This window comes from Anoplolepis gracilipes, chromosome 7, assembly GCF_047496725.1.
Source record: "Anoplolepis gracilipes chromosome 7, ASM4749672v1, whole genome shotgun sequence".
In the NCBI taxonomy this organism is placed as follows: domain Eukaryota; kingdom Metazoa; phylum Arthropoda; class Insecta; order Hymenoptera; family Formicidae; genus Anoplolepis; species Anoplolepis gracilipes.
Genome location: NC_132976.1, coordinates 1266092 through 1291577, shown reverse-complemented (window position 1 = coordinate 1291577; position 25486 = coordinate 1266092). Strand labels below are relative to the sequence as shown.

The window sequence follows — 25486 nt, the reverse complement described above, 5'->3', positions numbered from 1 at the left end:
AAAATTAGTCATTTATTATATATTGATATATGTGTATCTTGTGATTTATATTTATCGTAATTTATATAAAAAACCTGCTAATGGCAGGTTCTTGAGATCATTTGGAGACGATTTTTCCTCAGCGAATAATTTCCGAGTTATGATTGAAAAAAAGACGGTTTTCGCAAACTAAACTTTTTAGAGTTAAAAAATTACCAAAATTACATGAAACTTGCAAAAAATGATGACGTCCCTCGATATTTCGCTGAGGAAAAATCGACTCTAAGTGATCTCAAGAATCTGCCGTCAACAGGTTTTTCACCAATTACGGGACACCCTGTATAATTTATTCATTTAAAGATGTTTTACATGTTTTCATAAATTATTTTTATATTGCTAACAAATACATATTATTATCAAGAAAAATAAACAATTTTTTAAAATGTCGCATCAATTTCTTATCCGTCGCGTTTTATTTATTTGTTGTCTTTTTTTTTTTAACATCGAGTCTGACTCCATTAGTTCTTTACGCGCCAAAGAGCTTTCGAATCTATAAGCTTTCCATGTTGATTTTGAAGAAAGATTCATGGAAATGTGTTTCTCAGCTTTCCATTTCCTGACGAAGTGGAGCAATATTGAAAATACATTTTTATTTCATCGATTTCGAAATGAGACTTCATAAATCGTAACTACCGTTATCCATTACACTAACTGTTTTTGAATAATCCAAATAAATTTTCAGCCATAGATAAGAAAAAGATATCAAAACACATATATATTTTAAAATAAGAGAAAAAAACATATATATGTGTAACATATGTATAACATATAATATATAATAACCTCAAACTGACCACGGGTCATTTGTGTCCGCTTCAGATTTAGATTCGCCAGCACTTTGCACTGAATGAACTGTTTAAATTATCCCTTCAGTTATAAGTCCCTTTTGACACAAACTGACTTTTTTTTGGACAAGTTTCCAACCTCGAGATTTTATTAATATTTTTTTAAAACAATGGATTAAAAATGACACGGATACGAAAGACCCACGTGTTTGGTTTGAAGGATAATATATAATATATGATAGTATAAAACTTTTATAATATATGATAGTAAAAAAATTGTATAATACACAAGAGTGTATAAAAGTGTTGGTGTGATAAAACATTACGGCGACTTACATGACCCAAATGCGATTGTTTGGTGGTAGTCGGCGCAGCTGGGTCCTTCAGAGCCGGCAGATGTGAGCTGAACTGCGAGACCAGAACCGATCTCGATCTTGTGACCGATCTGGCGAGCTTGGCGAATTTGGAGAGGCCGCCTTTGCTGTCGTCCGTTTCGATCGGCTGCTTCAGGGCGGTGATGTCTCGAAACGTCAGCAGGAACAGGACCACGAGGTCTCGTTCGTTTTTTATAGGCGCTATCTGCAGCAGCAGCCATAATGGTGTCTCTGTACAGCGTAAAAAGAGAACGACACCGGTACCGTCTGCTAGCACGAAGATGGTATAGAGAGAATAAAATCTACTTTTTAAGTCATATATACTTTCAAGCACGATCGATCGCAGGAAGATTATCACGAATCTCAGTTCTTTTTGCAGAGGTTGCGGGAGAATCAGCGAGTCAGCTGATTGTCAATTCGGCTGAGAATCTTTCTGCTGCCATAGTCTAGAGTCTAGATAGATTTTTCATGCTACTAGAAGCTAGTTTGTAAAATATTGTGCTAGTATATAAAATACAATAATAATAAAAGCGTTTCAGACAGGAAAAAAAAGGAATACTACTATATTAAACTATAATCTCAGTACTATTTCATGTATCAGAAAAACTTCCAAAGATAAGAATTGCTGCTACAAAATGTAGAATAATGTAGAATGATGAAGTAATACAAATGTAATAAGAGAAACATATGTAAAGATATTGTTTGTCGTGAGAGGATAAAAAAAATGTTTTCCTTGAAACATCTATACCTGTATTCTTCCTGCAATATCGCGAATAAATAGTCGATAAAAAAAAGTTTCATTTCTCTCTGTTGCGTGACAGCGTTAAATTATATCCAATCATGCAATTATTGTGTGTTGCCTCGAGCAAAAGTCAAAAGCCGAGTCAATCAGACATAGTTAATTCTCCAACATTCAATTTCTAAGTTGTCACTCCAAGTCTTTGTAATATAATGCTTCAACTACTATACAAGCGACAAGTTGCACCACGTGCTAAATTATTGTCGCACTTGTCCACAATGCCGCATGTCGGGCATGCAAGATCGAAGCTATATGCGAGTACAGACCGATGGAATCCAATTAGGGATTCGCTTACGATGCTTCGCGGTATAAAGCATGCGAACATGCGGATGAATGATTACCGATAATGAGGAAAATTCAAAGTACGAAAAGGGAAAAGATACAATATATATATATATATATATATATATATATATATAATACGAGGATACAGATAATGCAATAGAAAGAGATATATATCGCGGAATAGATGATACAAAAGATGCTTTCAAGAGAGAGTTAGAAAATTGAGAAATTTGCGTGTCGGAGTAGATAGGAAAGTAAATTTCCTGATTAAGACGATATCTCTGCATCTCGTCTTCTTAACAGAATGCGCATCTCTCTCGAAAATATTTTGTCCAAATGACCGTCCTTTATCGTGAATTAATGTGTGTGTGTGTGAGAGAGAGAGAGAGAGAGAATGCGAAATTCGCGAGAGTACACGTGAAATTTTAAACCCGAGGGACAAACACATACTTAAACGCTTGATAATTAAACACTATATGTATATTCGCGCCCCGATAACTCGCTTAATTAAGCAACCGTGTAAGCCCGTCAAACGATGATGGCGGGTATGAGCTATCTATGAAAAGCATCGACAATGTACATACATACATTCGTCGGCCGGAAATACGGGCGACCCTGTTCTCGAGGGGTAGGAAAAAGAGTGGGTCATCCCTGTAAGAGCGTAGCTTATAACTTCAAACCAGTGTGAATTTCAAAGCGAAGCGGTAGAGGCTTATTTAATCTGTCGAGATAAATGTGACATTAGAAAGAGAAAGAAAGAAAGAGAGAGCGAGAGAGAGAGAGAGAGAGAGAAGAATAAATTTGATACTGAAATATTCTTCAACGATAAATCCGTAATTTATAACAACTACGAAATTAGAAGATAAATATTTGTTAAAGAGATTACGTAACATATTTATTTGCATTATTCTGTAACGTTGCATGGAAAACGCTGTCTTTATCAATTTTATCGTTGCAAAGTATCACAGTATCACATTAATATACCGCAAGGTATCAAAATTATCTCAATTGCCGCCATATTAAACTTTACGCCGAATATTCCAATTCACGCTTGAATGTAAATAGCATAATTATATGACGCAGCGTGCTTTGTGCTATTACGGAGAGTATTACAAATTATTGGTAACAAACAGAGTAACAGATGAAAGCAGAGTACATAATGTATTAATATCAGGAGAAGAATAGCGGGATATGAAACGAGAAATGAAACTCGCTAATGATAATTGGTTCGTTCAATCGACCGAAATGTTTTACTAATGAGCGCTAATAACGTCAAACTCGCCGAATTCGCATAATCTGAGTTTGTGGATCATGATTTAAGGGAAAAGTCTAACAAAAGATATTGTTGCTCGGATGTTGCGTCAGCGAAATAATAAATATATTAAACTTGGCCTCTAAATTTGAAATTTCTAATGCATACGTAAATATATAACAGCGATACTAAAGGATAAAAAATATGTAAGTTAATTTACATCGTGCTAGATGCTTTATGCGACAATTCTCATTTTAATAGGGCGAAACGAGGTAAATGAGAACGAAAATTGCTCCGACAGCATATCATTGCATGTGTTACCTGTACATGTTATGTACATATAATATACAGGGTGTCCCATTTTAAGTGTGCACCCCAAATAACTTTCTTATTTTTGATTTTAGAAAAAAATGCTTGCAGACCAAAGTTGTATTGCTTCGAGGGGGCCATAAAATGGTTACCATTGGTTTGACCTTGAATAGTCATTTAAAGGTCACGTGAAGATCATCTTTAATTTCTTAAATGGAACTTACTATTTTTTATTACATATTCTTGTAGCTTACATCGAGAGTTTTCCAAAACACTATAATAAAACTTCTTTTGATTTGAAGTATTTTTCGAGTTATGAGGCTTCAAAGTTCCGATATTTTGACATTAAATACGAAATATCTCGTAAAATATTGATTTTTCGATCATCTTATTTTAATACTTTTTAGCACATAATAATAATCATAAAGAAATTACATGGTTGTTTCTTTAAAAAAAAATCGAAAAATTAATATTTTGCGAGACATTAAACTACAAGAATATATAATTAAAAATAGGATGTCCCATTTAAGAAATTGATGGTGACCTTCACGTGGCCTTCAAATGACTATCCAAGGTCAAACCCAATGATATCATCTTATAGCCCCTTCGAAACCATACAACTTTTGTTGGAAACATTTTTCTGTAAAATAAAAAATAAGAAAGTTATTTGAGGTGCACCCTTAAAATAGGATACCCTGTATACATTGCTGTGTGCGTAGGCGAGGATAAAATGCGGGTAAAAATAAAATTTGTCGAAAATAAAAAAAACCTCCGTTTCTCTCGTAATATCTCGCGTAATTAAATCGCCTTTTACAAAGCTCCGTCTGCGTCTCCTCGTGAGTTAATCAACCCTGTGGGTTGATGATCTTCCCTCAAGAGGTGTAACCTTCTTTTTCTCATCGGAGAGAGAAACGGAGCGGCGTTGCATCCACTTCTTTTGCGTCTCTCTTTCGACGATAAGGGCCGTTGGCTGGGGATTTTGTCGAACAAAAAAGGTACTTAGACTCGCCCTCTTTCGGGGGCGAGTAATGCGACGCAAAAATAACGTTCGTGATCTATTTTTACGATCGTACGCGGCGCTATTGCGGAGCCATAATCTTTCCATTCTGACTCCTGGTTGGCAGGGAATTCTTCAATTAAAGGAACAAATGAGGTTATCCTCCAAAGTGAGTGTGAATATTATATGAACAGAATTTTTATGAAAAAGAAAAGGCTAAAAGGAAGCTGCGAAAGATATAAATATCGTCGGTACAAGGTTAATGTACAAGCGAAGAGGCTGTTTTTTAAGAGAAATTGTCAGAATCGCTCTAGAATTAATTCAAATTTAAAAGGTTTTTATAAAGCTTCCAAATTCTAATTTGAAAGGGTAGAGGGTTAAGATTTTAAGATGTTTTATCAGTAAGTATCTGTCATGTATACGGTGTCTTTTGCATAGATCTAGATTCGTGGGTGACTTACTGGTGGCATTTGCGAGCACGTTTTTGCGAACCTGTGCTAGACATACCTCGTGGGCTACCTTTAAACAGAAGGATCTCTTTCATTATTACGCTTAACACGTCACGTATCGAGAGGGGAGGGGGTGTTCTTTTTTTCTTTTTTTTTTTCCTCTCTACTGAGAATAAGCAATCGGAAATAATCAAATTTCCTTCGAGGGTGTTTTCGTGCCGCAACAGCACGTGAATATCAGAATTGGGTGATACGACATGATAGTGGAAACGACCAACACGAAACACGAAACTTACCGGTACATATGATAAATATATGTAGACACAGTTACGTTTCAATATATGTTTCCATCAAATATTGCACATGCACAATAATACACATTTCGTGCCCCGAGGCGTTTTCCCGAAACGACGGTTTCACTATTAACGCAGCTTACGAACATTACGACTAACACAGTGTGCCTGTTCAACATGCTCTTTCCAAATTTAGAATTAGTTATTTAAATATAAAATAAAAAATATATACAATCAAACTTTTATGCACAGTTCATCCTCGCTGCATTCACGAATTTCAAAAAACAATGTGTATGAAGCATCGTGGAAAATAACACATCGATTTTCACGATTATCCATTGCATTAGCTATGCTTTGCGTATAAAATTTTTAACACAACATCGCAACGGCAAACGTTTGTGAAACAGCATTCAAAGAAGCGCAATTTTTCTATATCGCAAAATATATTGTACTATTTATTAAATTAATTTTTATATCAATCTGATTATAAGGCCGACATGAAAGATTCAATTTTTTTTTTTTTTAAACATTCTAGGAGAGATGGAAAAAACTAACGCAATTTTTCCCATGCGTTTATCGCTAAGAATGATTACATATCCTAATTAAAACATCGGCGCATTTCATTGGCAGGCAAAGTATCGGTTTTCCTGCCGTAAAAACGGTCACGTTTTGTTCTCCATTAAATACATACACAAGTCGAGCTGATTGCTGTACTTTTAACGTTTCCGCGCGATGCATAAAGTACACGACAACGCAATAGGAAACTAGATGCCGGTCTGATAAACACGCGCATGCAAATTCCGCGCAATAATTCCTCTCCCGTCCCCTCCTCCAATCAAGATCCCGTGCGGGGTAAGTTTTTTTCTCTTCCCCTTTCCGACAACCGCCTTTTTGCACGGCCATCCAATTATCGCGCGTGATAAACGCGCGGAGAAAAACGGACTTGTCACCGTCGAGGAAGGTTTCGCTGCGCGAGTTTTCGCCCGAATCGAAAATTACGTCATGACAAAATAACGACGGAAACAACTCACTTGAGGAAGGAGTTATTTAATCTTTCATTTATTCATACCGTATAATATCCATCGCAAAAGTGACGATTTAATTTAATAGGTGGAAAAAAAAAAACGGTTTTGTTACACAGAAAAAAAGTAAGTGTCAAATCCAATATTATAATCTTATTTCAATACTACGATTGTCATTTCAAGAATAAAATAATTATTTCAACTCTAAGAAAATTATAATCTTCGATTTGAACATGTGTTATTTTTTCTATCCAACATTTTTTCCTCTCGATTCAACAAAATTATTCTTAAATAACATTGAATTATATAAAATGTCTTCATCCAAGCATAATTTTCTTTGTTTTACGCAATATAATCTCATTTCAAGATTTACATTTTGAAACTAAAGATATTGTCAAAATAAGAATATTCTTTTTTTTCGGATTTTTTTGCAGATATGAGTAAACGCGCTTAAAATTTTTTAATCTCTCTCGACCTTGTAATATTTTTTTTTTTTTTTTCGTGTTTTGATGGTTTTTTATAAATTACACGTGAATCCGTTCGCAAAACCGTCGATTCTTGCGAAAAAGCCTCACGAACCTCACATTTAAGCCTGCACATGCAGATATTTATAAACGTGACGACTTACTGGTCTTCTTGTACAGTAGAATCTCGAATTGATCGTGAATCTGGCCCTCGAGACACTCCTCGATCCTGGCGATCGTTTCTTTGTCCGTCAGCTCCCCGTACATGAATCCACAGCGGCATGACTTTTGCATAACCTGGAGACACATGAAATATCCATTATAATTTATTCCTTCGTAGAACATTATGTGTGTGTGTGTGTGTGTATAAGAATGTATAACGCATTGCTATTATATAGGGATGGGAAAATTACTTTTAAAAACTAGTTACCGTGCCAAAATAGTAATTAGTTATCGTTAGCTTAAAAAGTAACTATTCGTTACTTTTTTAATGTTAAAACAAAATTAAATAACAAATATACTTTTGTAATATTGTATATATTTTATTATAAAAATTAATAATTAAAATATTAATAAAGTATCAAATTTTTTATTTTAAATTTGTAAAACCATAAATAATAAGGAAAAAATTTTAAAACACTCAAAGTATAAATAAAAAAATTTTGATTTGCATTAAATTTATAACTATAGTCTAATACACGATATATTTTTTGTACTTTCATAATTACGGTCCGTATTCAGAACGCGCTTACAAAGATGTATGATTATCTCTTGATAATTGAAGATGGAATATATGAAAATACAAAATATATAATAATATGTCATAAATAAGTTCCATACATAAAAAGTAACGATAAATAATTAAATAAAAAATATACTTTTGTAATATATATATTTTATTTAAAAAAATAATAATTAAAATATCAATAAGTTTTTTTAAATTATTTATTTTAAATTTGTAAAACCATACATAATGAGGAAAAAATTTCAAAACACTCAAAGTATAAAAATAAAAAAGTTTTGGTTTGCATTAATTTATAAATATAGTCAAATACACGATATATTTTTTGTATTCTCATAATTTTGTTTCAAACCTTTAATATAACAATTTTAAATTTATAATATGAATATCTGTTGATAATTGAAAATTGAATATACAAAAATAGAAAATATAATATGTCATAAATAGGAAATATTGTTCAATAGGTTCTAGATAAAAGTAACTGTTAAATTCGTTACCGTTACTACAAAAATGTAACTACGTTGTCGCTACAGTTACAGAAAAAAAAAATAGTAACGTTATCACTTCATTACTAAAAAAAAAAAAAAAAAAAAAAAAAAAAAAAAAAACTGTAACGGTAACAGCGTTACAAGTAATGGGTTACTTCCCAACCCTGCTATTATATATTGTGTAGATAAGTAATTATTATTCTCGGGAAGAAAAGAGAAGAAGCGGATGATAAATGTGCGCGACGGTCGCGGGTGGTGGAAGATCGATTAATTCGCTTCATAATTAGAACGATCTGCCTATTATTAATATGCACTTTGCGCTCGTTACGTATTAATAAAGAGCGTAAGTTACGATTGGACGGCGCAAAATTTTCAATTGTAAGCGATAATCGGAGAAAAAGGCGCGCTATATTCATTATAATAATCGACTTAGGCGCTCACGGAACGATCACGTGGCTGTAGATAACCCTCGAATAAATTATCCTTGTGAAAATTATATTTTTCTGAATCACTGCGATAATATACAAATTTATGTACGCGTGAGCGAAAATGATAATATACGTTACAATCTGTAATGCTCACGGGGCTAAACGACGTAAACAGAAGCCATTGTGAATAAAGTGCTTCCTTAAAATAGCGATTTTGCGGATCGATAACGTCGATAAAGGTTGACCCGATTTGCGTTATCAAATGCCGACGAAAGCGAGAAACGGTCGTTCGTGCGGGATATCAGGCATAGATGATACCGTGTTTTTTTGACCTCGAACAGATTTATTAATCCCGTAGCGCTGACCTTTAAATCCCACGGCTCGCAAGCGCAACAGGAATGAAATCACTTCGATCCCGGTTGAATTAAAATCGCCTCGCGTGATGCCATTCTTTTTTAATTGGAATATTGCATAAATAACAACGTACGGAGACAACATCTGTTAAATATATATGAAAACTTCAAACACAATGTAAAGCTTCTGCGTTTTATTCTCGCCGTTTTATTCTGCGTGTTAATCTCGCCAAGCTGTGACTAAAAGAGATTTACTTTAAATTTCCGATAGCATCGAAATACACGCATCGCTGCTCGCATCTCTCGCGCTTCAACATCTGTAGCATCTGCAAATGAAAGGGCGTAATGTAGCTGTATTTTCTGTACGTTAAAATGTTAGCTGCATTTTTTCCCATGTATATAAAGTGAAGAAAAGATACGCCACTTATTTAAAAAGCAGAAAAGTGCAATGCGCAATCTTGCTGGCCGACGCGAAAGCAGGCGTGAGATTCTCAAAGAAAACTTGAGAATTTCACGCACGAAGGAATTCCGCGACTGTATGATTAAGCTGATTACTTCTTTGAGCCTGTTGAAAGCAATAGGATTAACTACGTCATTTTCTTTAATAATGCTGCTCGCGACATAGGAACGATTCAGACAAAGTAAATAAGCGAAAGGTCACAAGTATGCAGCGGGTTTCTATTTGTCGAGCGAAATTGTCATTTCCTGAAGGAAATCTCCGGAAATCAGTCTAACAAAAATTTATCCAATCGTTGTCTCGTCGTTAATAATTATCTTCAAATAGATTTATATTCTTATATTTTATAGCGACATCTCAATTTCTTTCGTTAAAACAATAAATAAGTCGAACAATAGTGAAAATGCACGGTGTGTACCCTTGTTCACCACTACCACTTTTGTTCCTTACCACGTAAACCTTCCACGAAAACATCCTCAATCCGGCTTCCAGTAATGGAGTTCGTAAATCTCAAATCCATGTGTCTCTCCGAACAATAGGATTTGGGACATTGGGTGTCTTACAGAAACGGGATAGTTACTGCTGCTGCGACGCGTCGTCGCTTAGTCGAGACGCTGGAGTCGAATCACGCCCAAGTCTAATAATCCCAAGGTGTTTTCGATGTAAATGAGGGACAATTTTTTTCGTCTTTCTTGCATTCTTTGCCATTACTCTTTACGAGCTTCAAACATTACTTTAAGCATTACATTTAACAAGATATCCTGTTTACCCGGATACATGATTTATAATCGTTTTTCCAAGGAAATTTCTTTCATGTGTTTCATGAGTTTTCATTACGTAGATATAAATATATCGGTGGACTCAAAAAAATATTTTGCTAATGTAGATAGATTTCTAGATGTCACAATTAAAATTTATCGCTATTCTTTATATTTGCTAGAATATTGTTTGTCACATACAGAATTTATAGCAGCAATGTTCTAACAATACCTCTAGAAAATTTAGATTAGATCCCATTACTAAATATTAATTACAAATATAATTGTCTTTAACAAGATGGACACCACGGAAAAATTTTCTATCCAAATTACACTAATAGTACAGATATAAATTCCGTCTCTGTCATTTAAATTAATTAAGTACAAAACGTGTGCGGTATTACAGCTAATCATTTATCTACCTCGGTTAATTTTTCGCACCCAGAACATTTTTGCTGTAATTGCAAGACTATTTTTTTGAGTGTATGAATATATTCAAATGGATCTTGCAAAGTGGCAAATACAATGGTCGTGCATATTTCAACGTATAACATAAAGAAATGAATAAAAAGTTAAAAGAGATTTAAGATCGCAAATAATAAAAATGTTCTACTTGAAGCGCAATTTTATTTATATTTATGTACTTGTCAGCTACTGTGTTATATTTTATGTGAAAAAAATTTTACAACTTTCAAAAATTTACATATAGATGTAAAATAGAATGTCTCTCTGTCTATACACAGAAAAAAAGAATATTCTCATTTTGACAATATCTTTAGTTTCAAAATGTAAATCTTGAAATGAGATTATATTGCGTCAGACAAAGAAAATTTGCTTGGATGAAGACATTTTATATAATTTTATATAATTCAATGTTATTTAAGAATAATTTTGTTGAATCGAGAGGAAAAATGTTGGATAGAAAATAACACATGTTTAAATCGAAGATTATAATTTTCTCAGAGTTAAAATAATTATTTTATTCTTGAAATGATAATTGTAGTATTGAAATAAGATTATAATATTGTGGAAAAAGATTTTTAATTTCTTTTAAGAAAATTATAAATTGCGTGTATATGAACCAATAAACGCAATAAATATGAATATACAAGTTTTGATTTGACACTTACTTTTTTTCTGTATATGTTTTCTATCACTCAAAAAAATATTTTGCTAATGTAGATAGATTTCTAGATGTCTCAATTAAAATTGATCGCTACTTTTTCTATCTGTTAGAATATTGTTTGTCACGTATAAAATTTATAGCAGCAATATTCTAGCAATACCTCTAGAAAATTTAGCTCTCATTGTCAAATATTAATCACAAATATAATTGTCTTTGACAATAGGCCTTAAAGATTGGCATCGCAGACAAATTTTCTGTCTAAATTACACTAATAGTACATATATAAATTCTGTCTCTGTCATTTAATTAATCAAGTGCAAAATATATGCAGTATCGCAGTATTTACTAATAATTTATCTGTTTCTGTTAATTTTTTACACCTAGAAAATTTTTGTTCAAGTTGCAAAATCATTTTTTTGAGTGATAAATTCCTAAATCCTTTGACGAAATCTAGACGAAATTTTGCATACTTATTCTCTAGAACTCTGCGGAAAATATAGACTATCATAAAATTTCGACACTTTATTCCCTCCTCTTGATTTCTTTAACTCTTTGTAATAATTTAAAAAAGTTTATGCTTTACCCATGGCCCATGGTCAACTATACGTTATTTGCTCCAGAATGAGCATGTCAAAATATTTATACACTTTCAGCCCGGAAGGGAAAACCATTGTGTATCGCAAAGCATTAGAATAATAAATTAGCCATGTTGCAATAATACACGTATTTAGTATAGCAGAATAAATCGAGATACTAAGTAAATTATTAAATATATCACTATAAATTAATTTCAATATTGTTGTTTGATTTTCACATTTCTACAAATGCTAATGAAATATAAAAGCCCGGACAATGCCGGGTAGTTTAAACTAGTAATAAATATTCGCAATAATATTCTGATCGGAAAGATCGATAGTTTATCAAATAATCAAATTCATCGAGTACGATCAGCCAAATCAGCTAATTTGCCTTTAAACTCGATATCGGGTTTGCCCGATGCGCAGCAATACAATACTCCCGATATCTCTGGCTTTCGCACCTTACTAGCTAAAACTCTTATCCACAGCTATAAATCGATGTCGATAAATCAACCCTCGCTGGTCGTTAAATCCCGTTATTCACTCCGCCACCCACACCACTCTCATTCTGAAGAGAGAAGAGTGGCAACGAATAAGCGAGCCATTACTCACCAACAGATGAGTATCGAATATATTCCATAATATACGACAACACAGAATGTTATAAACATGTATCGGTTTTTTAATCCGAGGAACCTAGAAAAATATGCAACGCGTTTCTTGAGAAAAAAATATGCAGCAAAGCGTGAAAGTTTATGTATAGTCGATTTTCAAATGTAGCTTGCGATTATCGAAACCAGAACTGAAAGAACATTAATACACTTTTATGTTCGTTCTCGATATTATACGTATAAAACTTTCGAATAAAAAAAACTGTATATGCGTTGAACGAAAAGATATAATAATATATTATTAACTCTCAAACTGAACACGTTTTTTTGACACCGTAATTCTGACCGCAAGATGGGTAACTGGAGTCCGAGTTAATTTTTGTACTCTAAAATTATTTTAAAAATTCTAAAAAAATTTACACGTCTTCTTTTAAGTTTAAACTAAAAGTTTATGTAGTAGAGTTAAAGAAAATATATTTTTAAATGCTATATTTTTGCTATTTGTTAGATCAAGATTTGGAAACATAGACGTTTTATATAAAAAATAATAAAAATTTGAAAAAATAATTTTAAACAAAAAAGGTTCCAGGAATTTTTAGTTCAAAGTTCAAAGTTTACGAAAAAAAATACTATATGTTTACGGTTTTAAAAAAATATAATTATTTGAATGATCGAAAATGGATAATTTCCAGGTATAAAAAAATGTGTTTTTTCTGAGGAAAAATTTTTTTTTAATTTTCAGGTAATTTATTTGAAAGAAAAGTGAAAAAAATGTAATTTACATTACAATCTACAATATAAAAATTGGTTACTACATACAACCTCTGGTTGTTGCTCGTTAGCATTAACAAAAGATACTTTTAGCATGAAAATAAATGAACATAATAGAAATTAAAGCAATTTGTTTCTTTTTTAAGGAGATTATCATTGTAAATTTATAATTTATTTTTACAAAAAAACGATTAACAACAAAAAAACAATATTCTTAAAAAATTTTACTTATTCACGTGGGTCATTTGTATCCGCTTCAGATTTAGATTCGCCAGCACTTTGCACTGAATGAACTGTTTAAATTGTCCTTTCAGTTATTTTTTTGGACAAGTTTCCAACCTCGAGATTTTATTAATATTTTTTTAAACAATGGATTCAAAATGGCATGGAACGATACGAAAGACCCACGCGTTCAGTTTGAGGGTTAATAATTACATGTAGAACGTGTAAATTGTTGGATATGATATTCTCTGTGTTCGATTTGTCGGGGGAAATCTATATTTCCCCCAATATTTGAATAATCCGTGTCTGATAATTGGCAGTCCATTGTAATTAATAAATGAAATAACAAATTGAATATATTTGTGATGTTTGATGCGACATGTAATATAATTAATCAATTAATTAATATACGGTGTAAGAAAGAGACACGCAACAGCTGTCATGCAATATGTGTCCTTTAAATATTAGCTCTGCGAAAATTTCTTCGCGATAATATCGGCGCAAAGTTTTTGAACAAAAATTTGAGTGAAATCGAGTGTATGTTGTATTAAATAAGGTGCTCACCTCGGCACGGTTGTAGCCGGAGATCTTGACGAAGCTCTCGTTGCAATAAACGATCGGAAAATCGACGATCTGGGCGTTTGCCAGTAGAAAACTGCTGTCGGCTGTGGACAAAAAGCAGAGAAAAAACAAGACATTATTCTCTCTTGCATAATAAAACGTGGCACGGTGGCGAAAAATATGCATTTCTCTTCATTTCTTTCTTTCTCTCGCATTGTCAGGTTCTTTTGTTCACAAATTTGTTCGTACCATGCAACTTCTCAAGCTTTGTATGTACAATCGATGCATTTGTCTCTATCAATTGTTACACAAATTTTATAAATCAATACACATTTATCTGTACCGATCGTTACACATAAATACATCGCATATTTCTTGGTAGGGGACAACTTTTATTTATTTAATCCGCAGATACATCGTAAATCATTGTCCGATGCACGATACAATCAAGAGAAAAAGCATCTTTGTACCATATAAATCACAATTACGCAACCTACGTATAATAACCAAAATAAATGTAAAAGCTACATATTACATAGGCAACGAGAGCTAGTGACGGCGGGAACAGTAATAATCGATGCCTCTCTCGTATAAATCTACGTTACTCGACTAATGGATGTCCCGGAAGTTTTTCAACGTGCGCTAGAGTTCATTTAGAGTTTGCCGATAAATTATGAGCCAGGGAATTAAACAAGAGGCAGCGCGCGCTTGCTGAGGGAAACTACGCGCTTATAACGCGTAGTTTCATGAAAGCGAAACAAAAAGGGTGTAAAGGAATCCACGTCTCACCATAATTATCTAATTAGTCGCTAAATTTAATTAGCGTTCAACGAGCATCGATTCGCTTGCCGAGGTCTGAATCTCAGTCTGATCAGGTCTTATTCTCCTATAAAATCTCTCATTTTATCCCGCGCGAAAGACACGTGTAAGATCGCCGCCGATGACGCGATCGTATAAATTGATGGTCGCCGATCAGGCACGAATTATAACAGCTCGTTAAAGTTCGCCCGACACACGTAACACAACACTCCTTATTACCATAAAACAATCGTGATTATTATTATCGCGCGCGATAAACACGCTATCGCGATTGACACGAGGCGATCAGCACGCAAAATTTTAAAGGCGAATTCGCCCCCAACCGATAATCGAATGTATATTACGTCTCGTTTTCTCTTTCGCAAACACCGATTTGGAATACGAAGTTGAGTCATAAAATTTAAAAGCGTCGCAGTCCCTCTGCCGGGAGGTAATATCGGGAGAAATTCGCAAAAGTCCCGGGATACAGGAAGGATGCGCGATCGTTTTTCCGTCGACTTCATTTACCAGGCGTCTCTTAAATTGTAAACGAAAACGTCTGAGGATTCGCCTTGTCAAGCATAATTTATATACGCTCGTTTCGGTAACGATCGTCGACGTTGTCGTGATTCCACGACAAACAATGACAGTCGGACAGAAGCAAAAGTTTTATTTTTATAACGCAGCATTTTTATACATCACCGAACATTGGAATAAAATCACGCTCGCGAGAGGAAAATGTGCTATTTTTCACTTTCTGACAAATTATTCATCGCATCAGGTATGTATATCATAGAGTTGTAGCATCGGTATAAAATTTCGTAATCAAATCTGTCGAATTATTAATTATGCGTGTAATATGAAAAAAAAAAAAAAAAAAAAAAAATTAGGGACGATAATTATTATAAAATTAATTAAACGACTTTTGTAGAAATAAAAGAAATAATTAATTTAACTAATGTGTTATCAGAGATCATTCAAACTTGTTACTAAGAAAATACGTCAGGATATAATCGCAAGCGATTAAACCAAAAAATAAAGGAAAAAAAAAAAGATGGCTCTCGTTGATTTTTAATGAACATTGCATGCCGAGTCTCGACGAAATAGCCCGGTTAAGTAATATGAATCCATATCCAAGAATACCGTGGCCGTATTTCCATCCGCTGTTCCCATTCTTTCTCGAGTTCTAACACAAGAGTCAGATGCACTCCTCCGAGCGTATGATCTCTGAAGTGGATCCTGTTGCATTCAACGCGCTGTGAAATAGTATATGTACGATTCCCCTGTGTGTATGTGTGTGTGTGTGTGTGTGTGTGTGTGCACCGAATATGTATACATACATACACCGGATGTATCTGCAACATTCGCAGCACGAGTCGGTCGTCGGCACGGAGGCTTTCAACGACTCTACGGAGAGCTTTCGAGGGGACACTCGATCAAAAGTGCCTCCTTGTAACATCGTCGACCTCTTCCCTTCATATCCCGCCCTTCTTTTCCCTCTAAGCCTTCTCTTCGTCGTCGTCGGCACGAGAATTCCCAACGAGACTTAGTTAGTGTATGGACTTTATGCGACAACTATCTACATGACAACACCTATTGCGGTTGTTCCATGTGCAAAAAAGTACAAATTTACGTCATGATATCATCGAGAATATCGAGAAAAATGTGTAACGATATCAAAAAAAAAAAAAAAAAGATATCTACTCGAAAGAGTTTATTAATGTAATCTTGGTAGAAAATACATTTTACAGAATTAAAGCTTATGATAAACTCGTTTATCAGACGTATCGAGAAGCATTTATTTATTATATATAATAAATATTTTATCGTATCATTTGAGTAAATGCAATATATAAAATATAGTAGAAAATAAACAACTTGTGTATAAAATATAATAGTTGGACGCTACTTAGATGCTAATGCATATAAAAGCTATGAGAAGAAATTTTTAATCCACTCAGTGTATTAGAAAAGATGTTACCATATCCGATCTTGTAACAGAATTTATGAATTATGAATATGTATGAGCTCGAAAGATGTGCAACAAAAAAACCATTCACGAACCATCGTATAAAATTCGCGTTATACGCTTTTTACGTTTAGGTAATTTATAAACTCTCTCTGTTTTACTTTAATTGCGCGATAAAAAAAAAGAATTTTATTTTATTATTAATAAATTGCTTGTATAAACGATTAATTGTGATCACTTTATCTGTGGAATACCTGAACAGTATTTACTATTCTGTACTATTCTGTACACGTATTATTTCGTTTATTTAGTATCTATTTATTTTAGATTCAATTTATTTAGTAAATGATTCTAATCAATGTCTGAATCATAAATATATAATAAATAAAATTATTATTAAAAAATTCCAGTAATAGAAAATTATTATATAAGATCCTATACGAATATACATATATATTTAGTCTCACTTCTAGACGTTGTTACATCTCCTTTAAAACCCTTCTGTCAGTTGGAGACTTTTACAATGGTCCAAATTATTGTTGAATTTTTTTCAGAAACGTGAAACACAAACTTCTAATTTCGAACCTCAATAATAAATTGTATACTTCTCAGGAGGGAAGTTTTTATATTCTTATATCAGAGCTCTTTTTGTCTTTACTTGTATACTTCCCATCCCCAATCGCTAATTAATTATCAGTGGTAGTCGTGTAGCAATGTTTTATCGTCGCACAGTAAATATTTTCTTCCGACTTGAGCAAACAAAGTTATAAGGTAGGATTCGCAATATATACATACATGTCAAGATCGTAAATATCACGGGTAATCGAAAATTTTAGTACATGTGATTAACATTTTTATAAATTGATTTTACAGATTTTTTTTAAAGTATTATAGTTCAACATTTAGGTTTATTTTTTATCTACATTTTTATGTCTCTCTTTTTCTCTCTTTTTAAAATTATTATTACAATGTAGCTTGTAATTACAATTTCCTTTTATGATTGCAATCATTTTTATAAATTCTTTTATTGAGTTATAATATTTTTCGCGTCTTACACTTTAAAGAAAAATCTCCTCGTGAAGAATTGAACAGGGAAAGAGAGACTCAAAACAATGATGCAGCTCATTAAATTGCCGAGGTTCGTAAACCAACACCGTTACATGAACGATGGCATCAAGCCGCGATACCTTCCATTAAAGGAAAGTTGGTGGCTTTCATTGCATTATTTCCCACGTAACGTTAATCGAAGAGAGATTATTGGCATACCATCCGTTCATTTTCAATTACAGCTCGCCGCACAAAGGCCCGAATAAATTTGATTTAAAAAGAAAAAGAAAAAAACTCTCGCGCCAATAGAAATTAACAAAATTTCGATCCATGTATCCGTTACGTATATACAGGGTGTTTTGTAATTGGTGAAAAACCTGCAAAAATAGTAGATCATTTTGGAGTTGATTTTTCCTCAGCGAAAATATCGAGGGACGTCATTACTTTTTGCAAGTCGAATTTTTGTCATTATATATCTTTGTATTTATAATTAAGCCTTATCATTAAAATTTTATCAGAATAAACTCTGTCTGAAATTAACTGAAGAATGTAGTTTTGGTAATTTTTTTAACTCCGAAAAGTTTAGTTTGCGAAAAGCGCCTTTGTTCAATAGCTTATAACTCGGAAATTATTGATGCCTCGACATTTCCGCTGAGAAAAAATTGTCTCTAAATGATCTCAAGAATCTGCCATTAACAGGTTTTTCACCAGTTACGAGACATCTTGTATAAAAGTACCAAATCTAATGTTTTCTCGGCTGTATGTTTTTCACAATTATGCACTTCTTTCTCGAAAATATAACAGACTACGTATTATTTGTCTATGGATTGTCTCGATATTTTAAACAAAAATATTTTAATTTTCTAAAATATGTTTTAGAAAACTATACACACCTATGTTTGTATTTTAATCAATGTCAACTTACTTATGTTGCATTCTCTCTCCTGTTTCGCGGTTTATGTGTGTACCGCGGAGCGCGAGTCAGCAGCTTAGTTACATTTATACTTAATCAGCTTGTGTGATCGATATCCGCGCCATTGGCGAATCATCATTATTTCGGGACACACACACACACAGAGAGAGAGAGAGAGAGAGAGAGAGAGAGAGAGAGAGAGAGAGAGAAAGAGAGGGAGGGAGGGAGAGATAGAGAACGAGATTGGCTGTGGATATTCGTTATGCATTAAACATGGGAATGCATTTCCGCGGTGATATGCACGATAAATTTCGACATAACGAGCCCTGATTGCTACCAACGTGCCAACAGCACGTGGCTATAGCGCCCCCGAGCTTTACGTGTCTATTAATTAATTATTTGCGTTATGAAGTTGTTGCGCGCGCAATGATAATGTGTAGGTATGTGTGCGTGTGTGCGTGTCATCTTGAGGTGCATGTAGAACGTTTTAGCCACGGAATTCCACCGCGGCGACCAGTGCCAGGATCAGTAATCACTAAACTACAGTCGGTTATTATTATCTAATTTATTGCCCCTAATTTATGTCTGTCCATAATTCACGTTATATCCACATCGAAAGAATCTATTCACTTTAAATATATATCGTCACCAGTGCTTATGTAATTTTCGTTTAAAAGCTATATTGTGCACAGAAAAAAAGAATATTCTTATTTCGACAATATCTTTAGTTTCAAAATGTAAATCTTGAAATAAGATTATATTGCGTTAAACAAAGAAAATTTTCTTGGATGAAGACATTTTATATAGTTCAACCGAGAAAAATATATTCTTGTTTGTTGAGAATAATTTTCTTGAACGGAGAGGAAAAAATGTTGGATAGAAAATAACACATGTTCCAATCAAAGATTATAATTTTCTTAGAGTTAAAATAATTATTTTATTCTTGAAATGACAACCGTATTATTGAAATAAGATTATAATATTGTTAAAATTTAAGATTTTTAAATTCTTCCAAAAAGATTATAAATTATTGCGTATATATGAAACAATGGACGCGTTCATATGAGTATACAAGTTTTGATTTGACACTTACTTTTTTCTGTGTGTGTGTGTGTGTGTATTATACAGAGTGAGGAAAGTATAGAAACCCTGAAAAATTTCGGAAAATATAAGTTTTACAGAAAAATGTTCGAACAAAAATTGTTTGGTTCAAAAAGCGCGATAAAATGGTGCCATTAGTTTCAACCTTGGACAGTCGTTTGAAGATCACGTGGTCACCTTGAATTTCTTAAATGAGACTCTATATAGTTTTATATATTCTTATAGTTTACCTCGAGAGCTTTCCAAAACACTATATAGTTTAATATTTTTCGGTTAAGTACTTTTCGAGTTATGAGGCTTGAAAGTTCCAATATTTTGACATCAACGACGAAATATCTCGTAAAATATTAATTTTTCGATTTTTTTTAAAGAAACAATCATGTATTTCCATTATGATTATTATTATGTGCTAAAAAGTTTTAAAATAAGATAATAGAAAAATTAATATGATACAATCAAAAATAGAGTGTCCCATTTAAGAAATTGATAGTGACCTTAACGTGACCTTCAAACGACTATCCAAGGTCAAACCAATGGTGTCATCTTATAGCCCTTTCGAGACCATACAACTTTTGTTGGAAACATTTTTCTGTAAAACTTATATTTTCCGAGATTTTTCAGGGTTTCCATACTTTTCCCTCACCTTGTATATAAAAATATATATTTATTTTACATTATCTTAATCGCGAAAAAATCAGATTTTTCTCGCACCAATTAGTTAAGAACACTTATAATATGATAGATTCTAATTAATTTTTCATTACGATCTACTAATATCTACTATTTATTTATTGCCACCTTATTTATAGAATATTGATGTGATCTTTCTCGCGATGAGTCTCGATTTATCTTAGTCCCGTTTAAATCGAAATCAAATCTGATCCGATATATACTCGACATAATATCGAAGTCAATCGAAGTGCTTTCGTTTCGGGAATGATGAAAGATATTCGGGTATAATGGAGTGAACGCGCCGCTTTTTTTTCTACAGTGATGACGTCGTTCACACAAACGCTGACTCACAAACACGAGTCAAACATGCTTTTAATGGACTTTTCTACTTAGAGGCCAATAAAATGCAACTGATATCTTCCCTTTTTCCGACAAAGTCGTAGCCTTCGAACGTTGAATTGAGAAAACGCAGGTTTAAACAAAGACGGATAGTGGAAAGGACAAGTGACATCGAAATCTAGATTACGTAATTTTTTAGGTGAAACCGTGAAAAGTAGAAAATTTGTTTGTCCTAATTTCAAAAATTAACCAATTAAAGCAAAGAAATTTTTCACTTTTCACAGTTTCACTTAAGAGAAAAAAAATTACACGATCGATCTCCTGATTTACATTTTCGTACATAAAATGAATAAAAAATAATCGCACGACGGGTGCACCTGTGAGAAATAATCTGATTTTGAAGAAATACAAAGAAATATATACCCTTAGATCAGAGGTAAATCGATAAACATCGAAATATGTTTCATGTAGATTGCATGATCGGTCGGTCAAGTTACATATAAATGTAGAGTACGTAGTTAATTGAATTTTCGATGCGATAATATTATTCACACGCGACATGATACACGACATACACACAGCAATCATTAGGTATAATATTTTGCATACATGAATAAATAAATTTTACAAGAATTTATTAGGGGTACAAAACAAAGATATGAAACAAGATATTGTTCCTTTCCTCTACCCAAAATCGCAGCGTCAGTTTTACATTTATACTAAGTAACCTGTTTGAATCGCGTCCGACGATGTGTAAAATTGTTTTCGTTCGTTAAAGTATTTTCCTCTCTTTCGCGAAGAAGAGAAAGAGATTTGAAGAAAAATCGCGGAACTACGGCAAACGATTCCGGACCAATTAATGCTTCTGCGATCCCGAGAGGAAGTTAATTGAGACGAATGGTAGACGGCAAAGAGAATCGAAGCTCGTTGTAAACTCCACTCCCGGTTGGCTGTGGATCGATGAAACACATTAAAAAGATTTAGATTACGGATGGATGGTCCACCGAAATACTGACGCCACCGCGTCCAGCCACTCTCTTTCGAGCTCGAGATAAATTTCAAAAGCGAATGTGAAGAATTCGAAGAATTAAAGAAGTAACTACGACGGCGTAAAAGCTCTTTGAAATGTCTCTTGCCTTCGAGGCTATACACGTGCCGCACTGCCAAGATACACGATTTTCGCAAGCAATTGCGATGACAAAGGAGAATCCAATCCGTGATTTATTAACCTATTCCCTACGAAATATCCGATATGTAAGTCAATCGATTCTGCTTTCCAGAAGGAAAAAAATAAATATCTTTTACTATAGATAAATATGTTTAACGTTATGGATGATAAAAAAGAAAGAAAATCTTGCAAAAATTCCGACAAAGAATTCGATCTTATATATTTTAGGCGATGGAAATATCAATTATTATTATACATCATGAAACACTGTATTCGCATTTAATTATCATACGACACATTTTTTTATGTTTGTTTTTTTTTTTTTTTTTCAAGTTCAAACGAAAACGAATATACATTATCTCGACAATGCAGTTTGCTTTTGTTAGGCGAAATATTCTATGCGCTCGCACGAGATAAATCTTGACCTCGTAATTGTTTCGACATAGAAATAATGTACGCGCGTGAATATCCATCCCCGGCGACCCCGGGCAAATGGCAGAACATGATACCAATCCATTAGTAACTGCTGTCCGATAAAAGTATCCGACTAGCTAGATTTTCTTGCCTTCCTCTCTCTCTCTCTCTCTCTCGCCATTACTCAACATTACACGGCATGCATAAAGTGGGAAAGATCGTCTCTCTTAGAATATCCCGCGGCACCCGCGTTACACTCTGCAGAGAAAAATTCTCCTACTACATTTTCAAATACTAATCCGTGTTCGCGAATGCGAGTCACTGACTCTACAACGAGGACATTCGATGTAACCTTCTTGTGAATCTGAAAACAAATTTATAGCCGGTGATAGCCCGCTATCTGCCCTTTTCAAATCTTACAACGCGTATCTCGCTAACAAATTGTATTTCCCTTCGAACAAGATGGATTACGAAGCTCTTCCGTTAAAAGCTTCTCTCAAAATTTCTTTAGCATATAACGACATAAGAAAAATGTCGTTTTACGAGAAGATTTTTATAAAAGATATCCAAAAATATATTCTCTAATATACACGAATAGGATAAACTAGGGTATGATGGTCTTACGGAAAAGATGGCCGTACACAGAAAAAAGTAAGTGTCAAATCAAAACTTATTCACTCATATGAACGCGTTCATTGTTTCATATATACGCAACAATTTATAATCTTCTTGGAAGAAATTAAAAATTTTTAATTTCAACAATATTATAATCTCATTTCAATACTACGATTGTCATTTCAAGAATAAAATATATATTGTAACTCTAAGAAAATTATAATCTTCCATTTGAACATGTATTATTTTCTATCCAACATTTTTTCTTCTCAATTCAAACAAATAATTTTTAAATAACAAAAATATATTTTTCTCGGTTGAACTATATAAAATGTCTTCATCCAAGCAAATTTTCTTTGTTTAACGCAATATAATCTCATTTCAAAATTTACATTTTGAAACTAAAGATATTGTCAAAATAAGAATGTTTTTTTTCTGTGTATGTTTGTTCATTGTGAGATCTTTCTTTTCTTTTTAGATATACCTACACAGAAAAAAGTAAGTGTCAAATCAAAACTTTATACTCATATGAACGCGTCCATTGTTTCATATATACGCAACAATTTATAATCTTCTTGGAAGAAATTAAAAATTTTAAATTTCAACAATATTATAATCTCATTTCAATACTACAATTGTCATTTCAAGAATAAAATATATATTGTAACTCTAAGAAAATTATAATCTTCCATTTGAACATGTATTATTTTCTATCCAACATTTTTTCTTCTCAATTCAAACAAATAATTTTTAAATAACAAAAATATATTTTTCTCGGTTGAACTATATAAAATGTTTTTATCCAAGCAAATTTTCTTTGTTTAACGCAATATGAAATGAGATTACATTTCAAGATTTACATTGAAACTAAAGATATTGTCAAAATAAGAATGTTTTTTTTTTCTGTGGGCTGAAATTTTTTCAATAATCGCTATATAGTGCGCTTTTTTAGTCATTATCAAAGATAATCGATATTTACAGTAGTTTATGCGCATACATTATTCGAGATAACGATATTGTGAATCTTATATCATATTTTTACTTTTGACTATCTGCAAAGTTTTTCATTTGTCCACTAAAAACTGTTATAACGTTGAATAAATTACAGTTGAGCTATCGTAATCGATGTTAGACATATAAAGATATATAAATTGTTGATATATATAAGATATAAGATATATAATTGTTATGGCCATCTTTCCGTCCCTATGGTCATCTCTTCCTTAAAAGTTGAGTAAGATGGCCAATGCTTATGTTGTACTATTTTGATAGTATAAAATTTCTATTAAATATTTTCCTTTTAATTTCGACAATATTACATAATTTAAGCTTCAGTGAAGACGAATATGCTAAACACTATTAAAAAATAACAAAAATAAAAGTATGTTTTTTGTATTTAAAAAAAACTATAGCCATCTTACCCGAGTTTACCCTATAATATCATTAAAATTAAATATGTAAGATTTTGCGCGGATTTCGGGATATTTATTAATCGTCGCGCGTGACAGAGGATTCATAATAAATAAGTAAAATATAGGGAAAAAAAAAATACGTCAGGGCTTGAATTTCAATATATGTATTTGTTACGAAAGATATTTTATTTCGACAAATAATCGTACATTGGGATTTTTAGGAGCATATCCGCAAATTTGTTGTTACGACGATGCGTCACGTATTGAATTTCACAGGAATCGTATACTTCACGCATTTCAAGCTCGCGCCAAGGCAACCGGGCAACGTTACAAGATTTAAAGCGCAAACACGACCGCGCATTGCGTTATTGGGAAAAATTGTGCGATACTGTGACCGATCTCGATGAGTCTCTTCGTATTCTTACAAAATGTTACATTATCACATGAACAGAAAACATACAACGTAAACACATACGACAAATTACGCGATATTATCTCTCTTTCTGATCTTCCAGGGAAAATATATATTATCAGATAGTTGAATAACTTGTTGTAGTTTCCTACAAGTAAATCTCTCTGGTACTTAACGCGGAAAATTTATTACAGAAATATTCAGCGTGCAAAAATATGCTTCATTAAACAAAATATCAAGTTCCATTACTCGTGTAAATAACCGACTGCGTTTCTAACGTTAATATAGTCAATCTGATAATTTACAGAGATATAAAGAGATTTTAAATAGGCGTAAAATATATAAACTTGCCCGAATAAACTCTCGACGAAGAACCTTTCTTTTATGATTGATTGTTCTTGCGTGGTATATCGTCGTTTGAACTTTGAACTTTAGAACGCTCTGTACACTCAAAAATGAATCG

At 33.0% G+C, this 25486-nt stretch overlaps 1 protein-coding gene across 4 annotated transcripts in view; it reads right to left on the bottom strand.

The window, feature by feature from the left end:
- Window positions 1–25486, bottom strand: part of Eag (potassium voltage-gated channel protein ether a go-go) — a 105798-nt gene that overhangs the window by 24332 nt on the left and 55980 nt on the right. For all 4 annotated transcript variants that reach the window (XM_072896645.1, XM_072896646.1, XM_072896647.1 and 1 more), the window contains exons 3-5: window positions 14167–14267; window positions 7233–7365; window positions 1161–1429 (exon numbers count right to left, since the gene is read on the bottom strand). In XM_072896645.1, the coding sequence (XP_072752746.1) occupies window positions 1161–1429; window positions 7233–7365; window positions 14167–14267 (503 nt within the window). The remainder of the gene's footprint in view (window positions 1–1160; window positions 1430–7232; window positions 7366–14166; window positions 14268–25486) is intronic.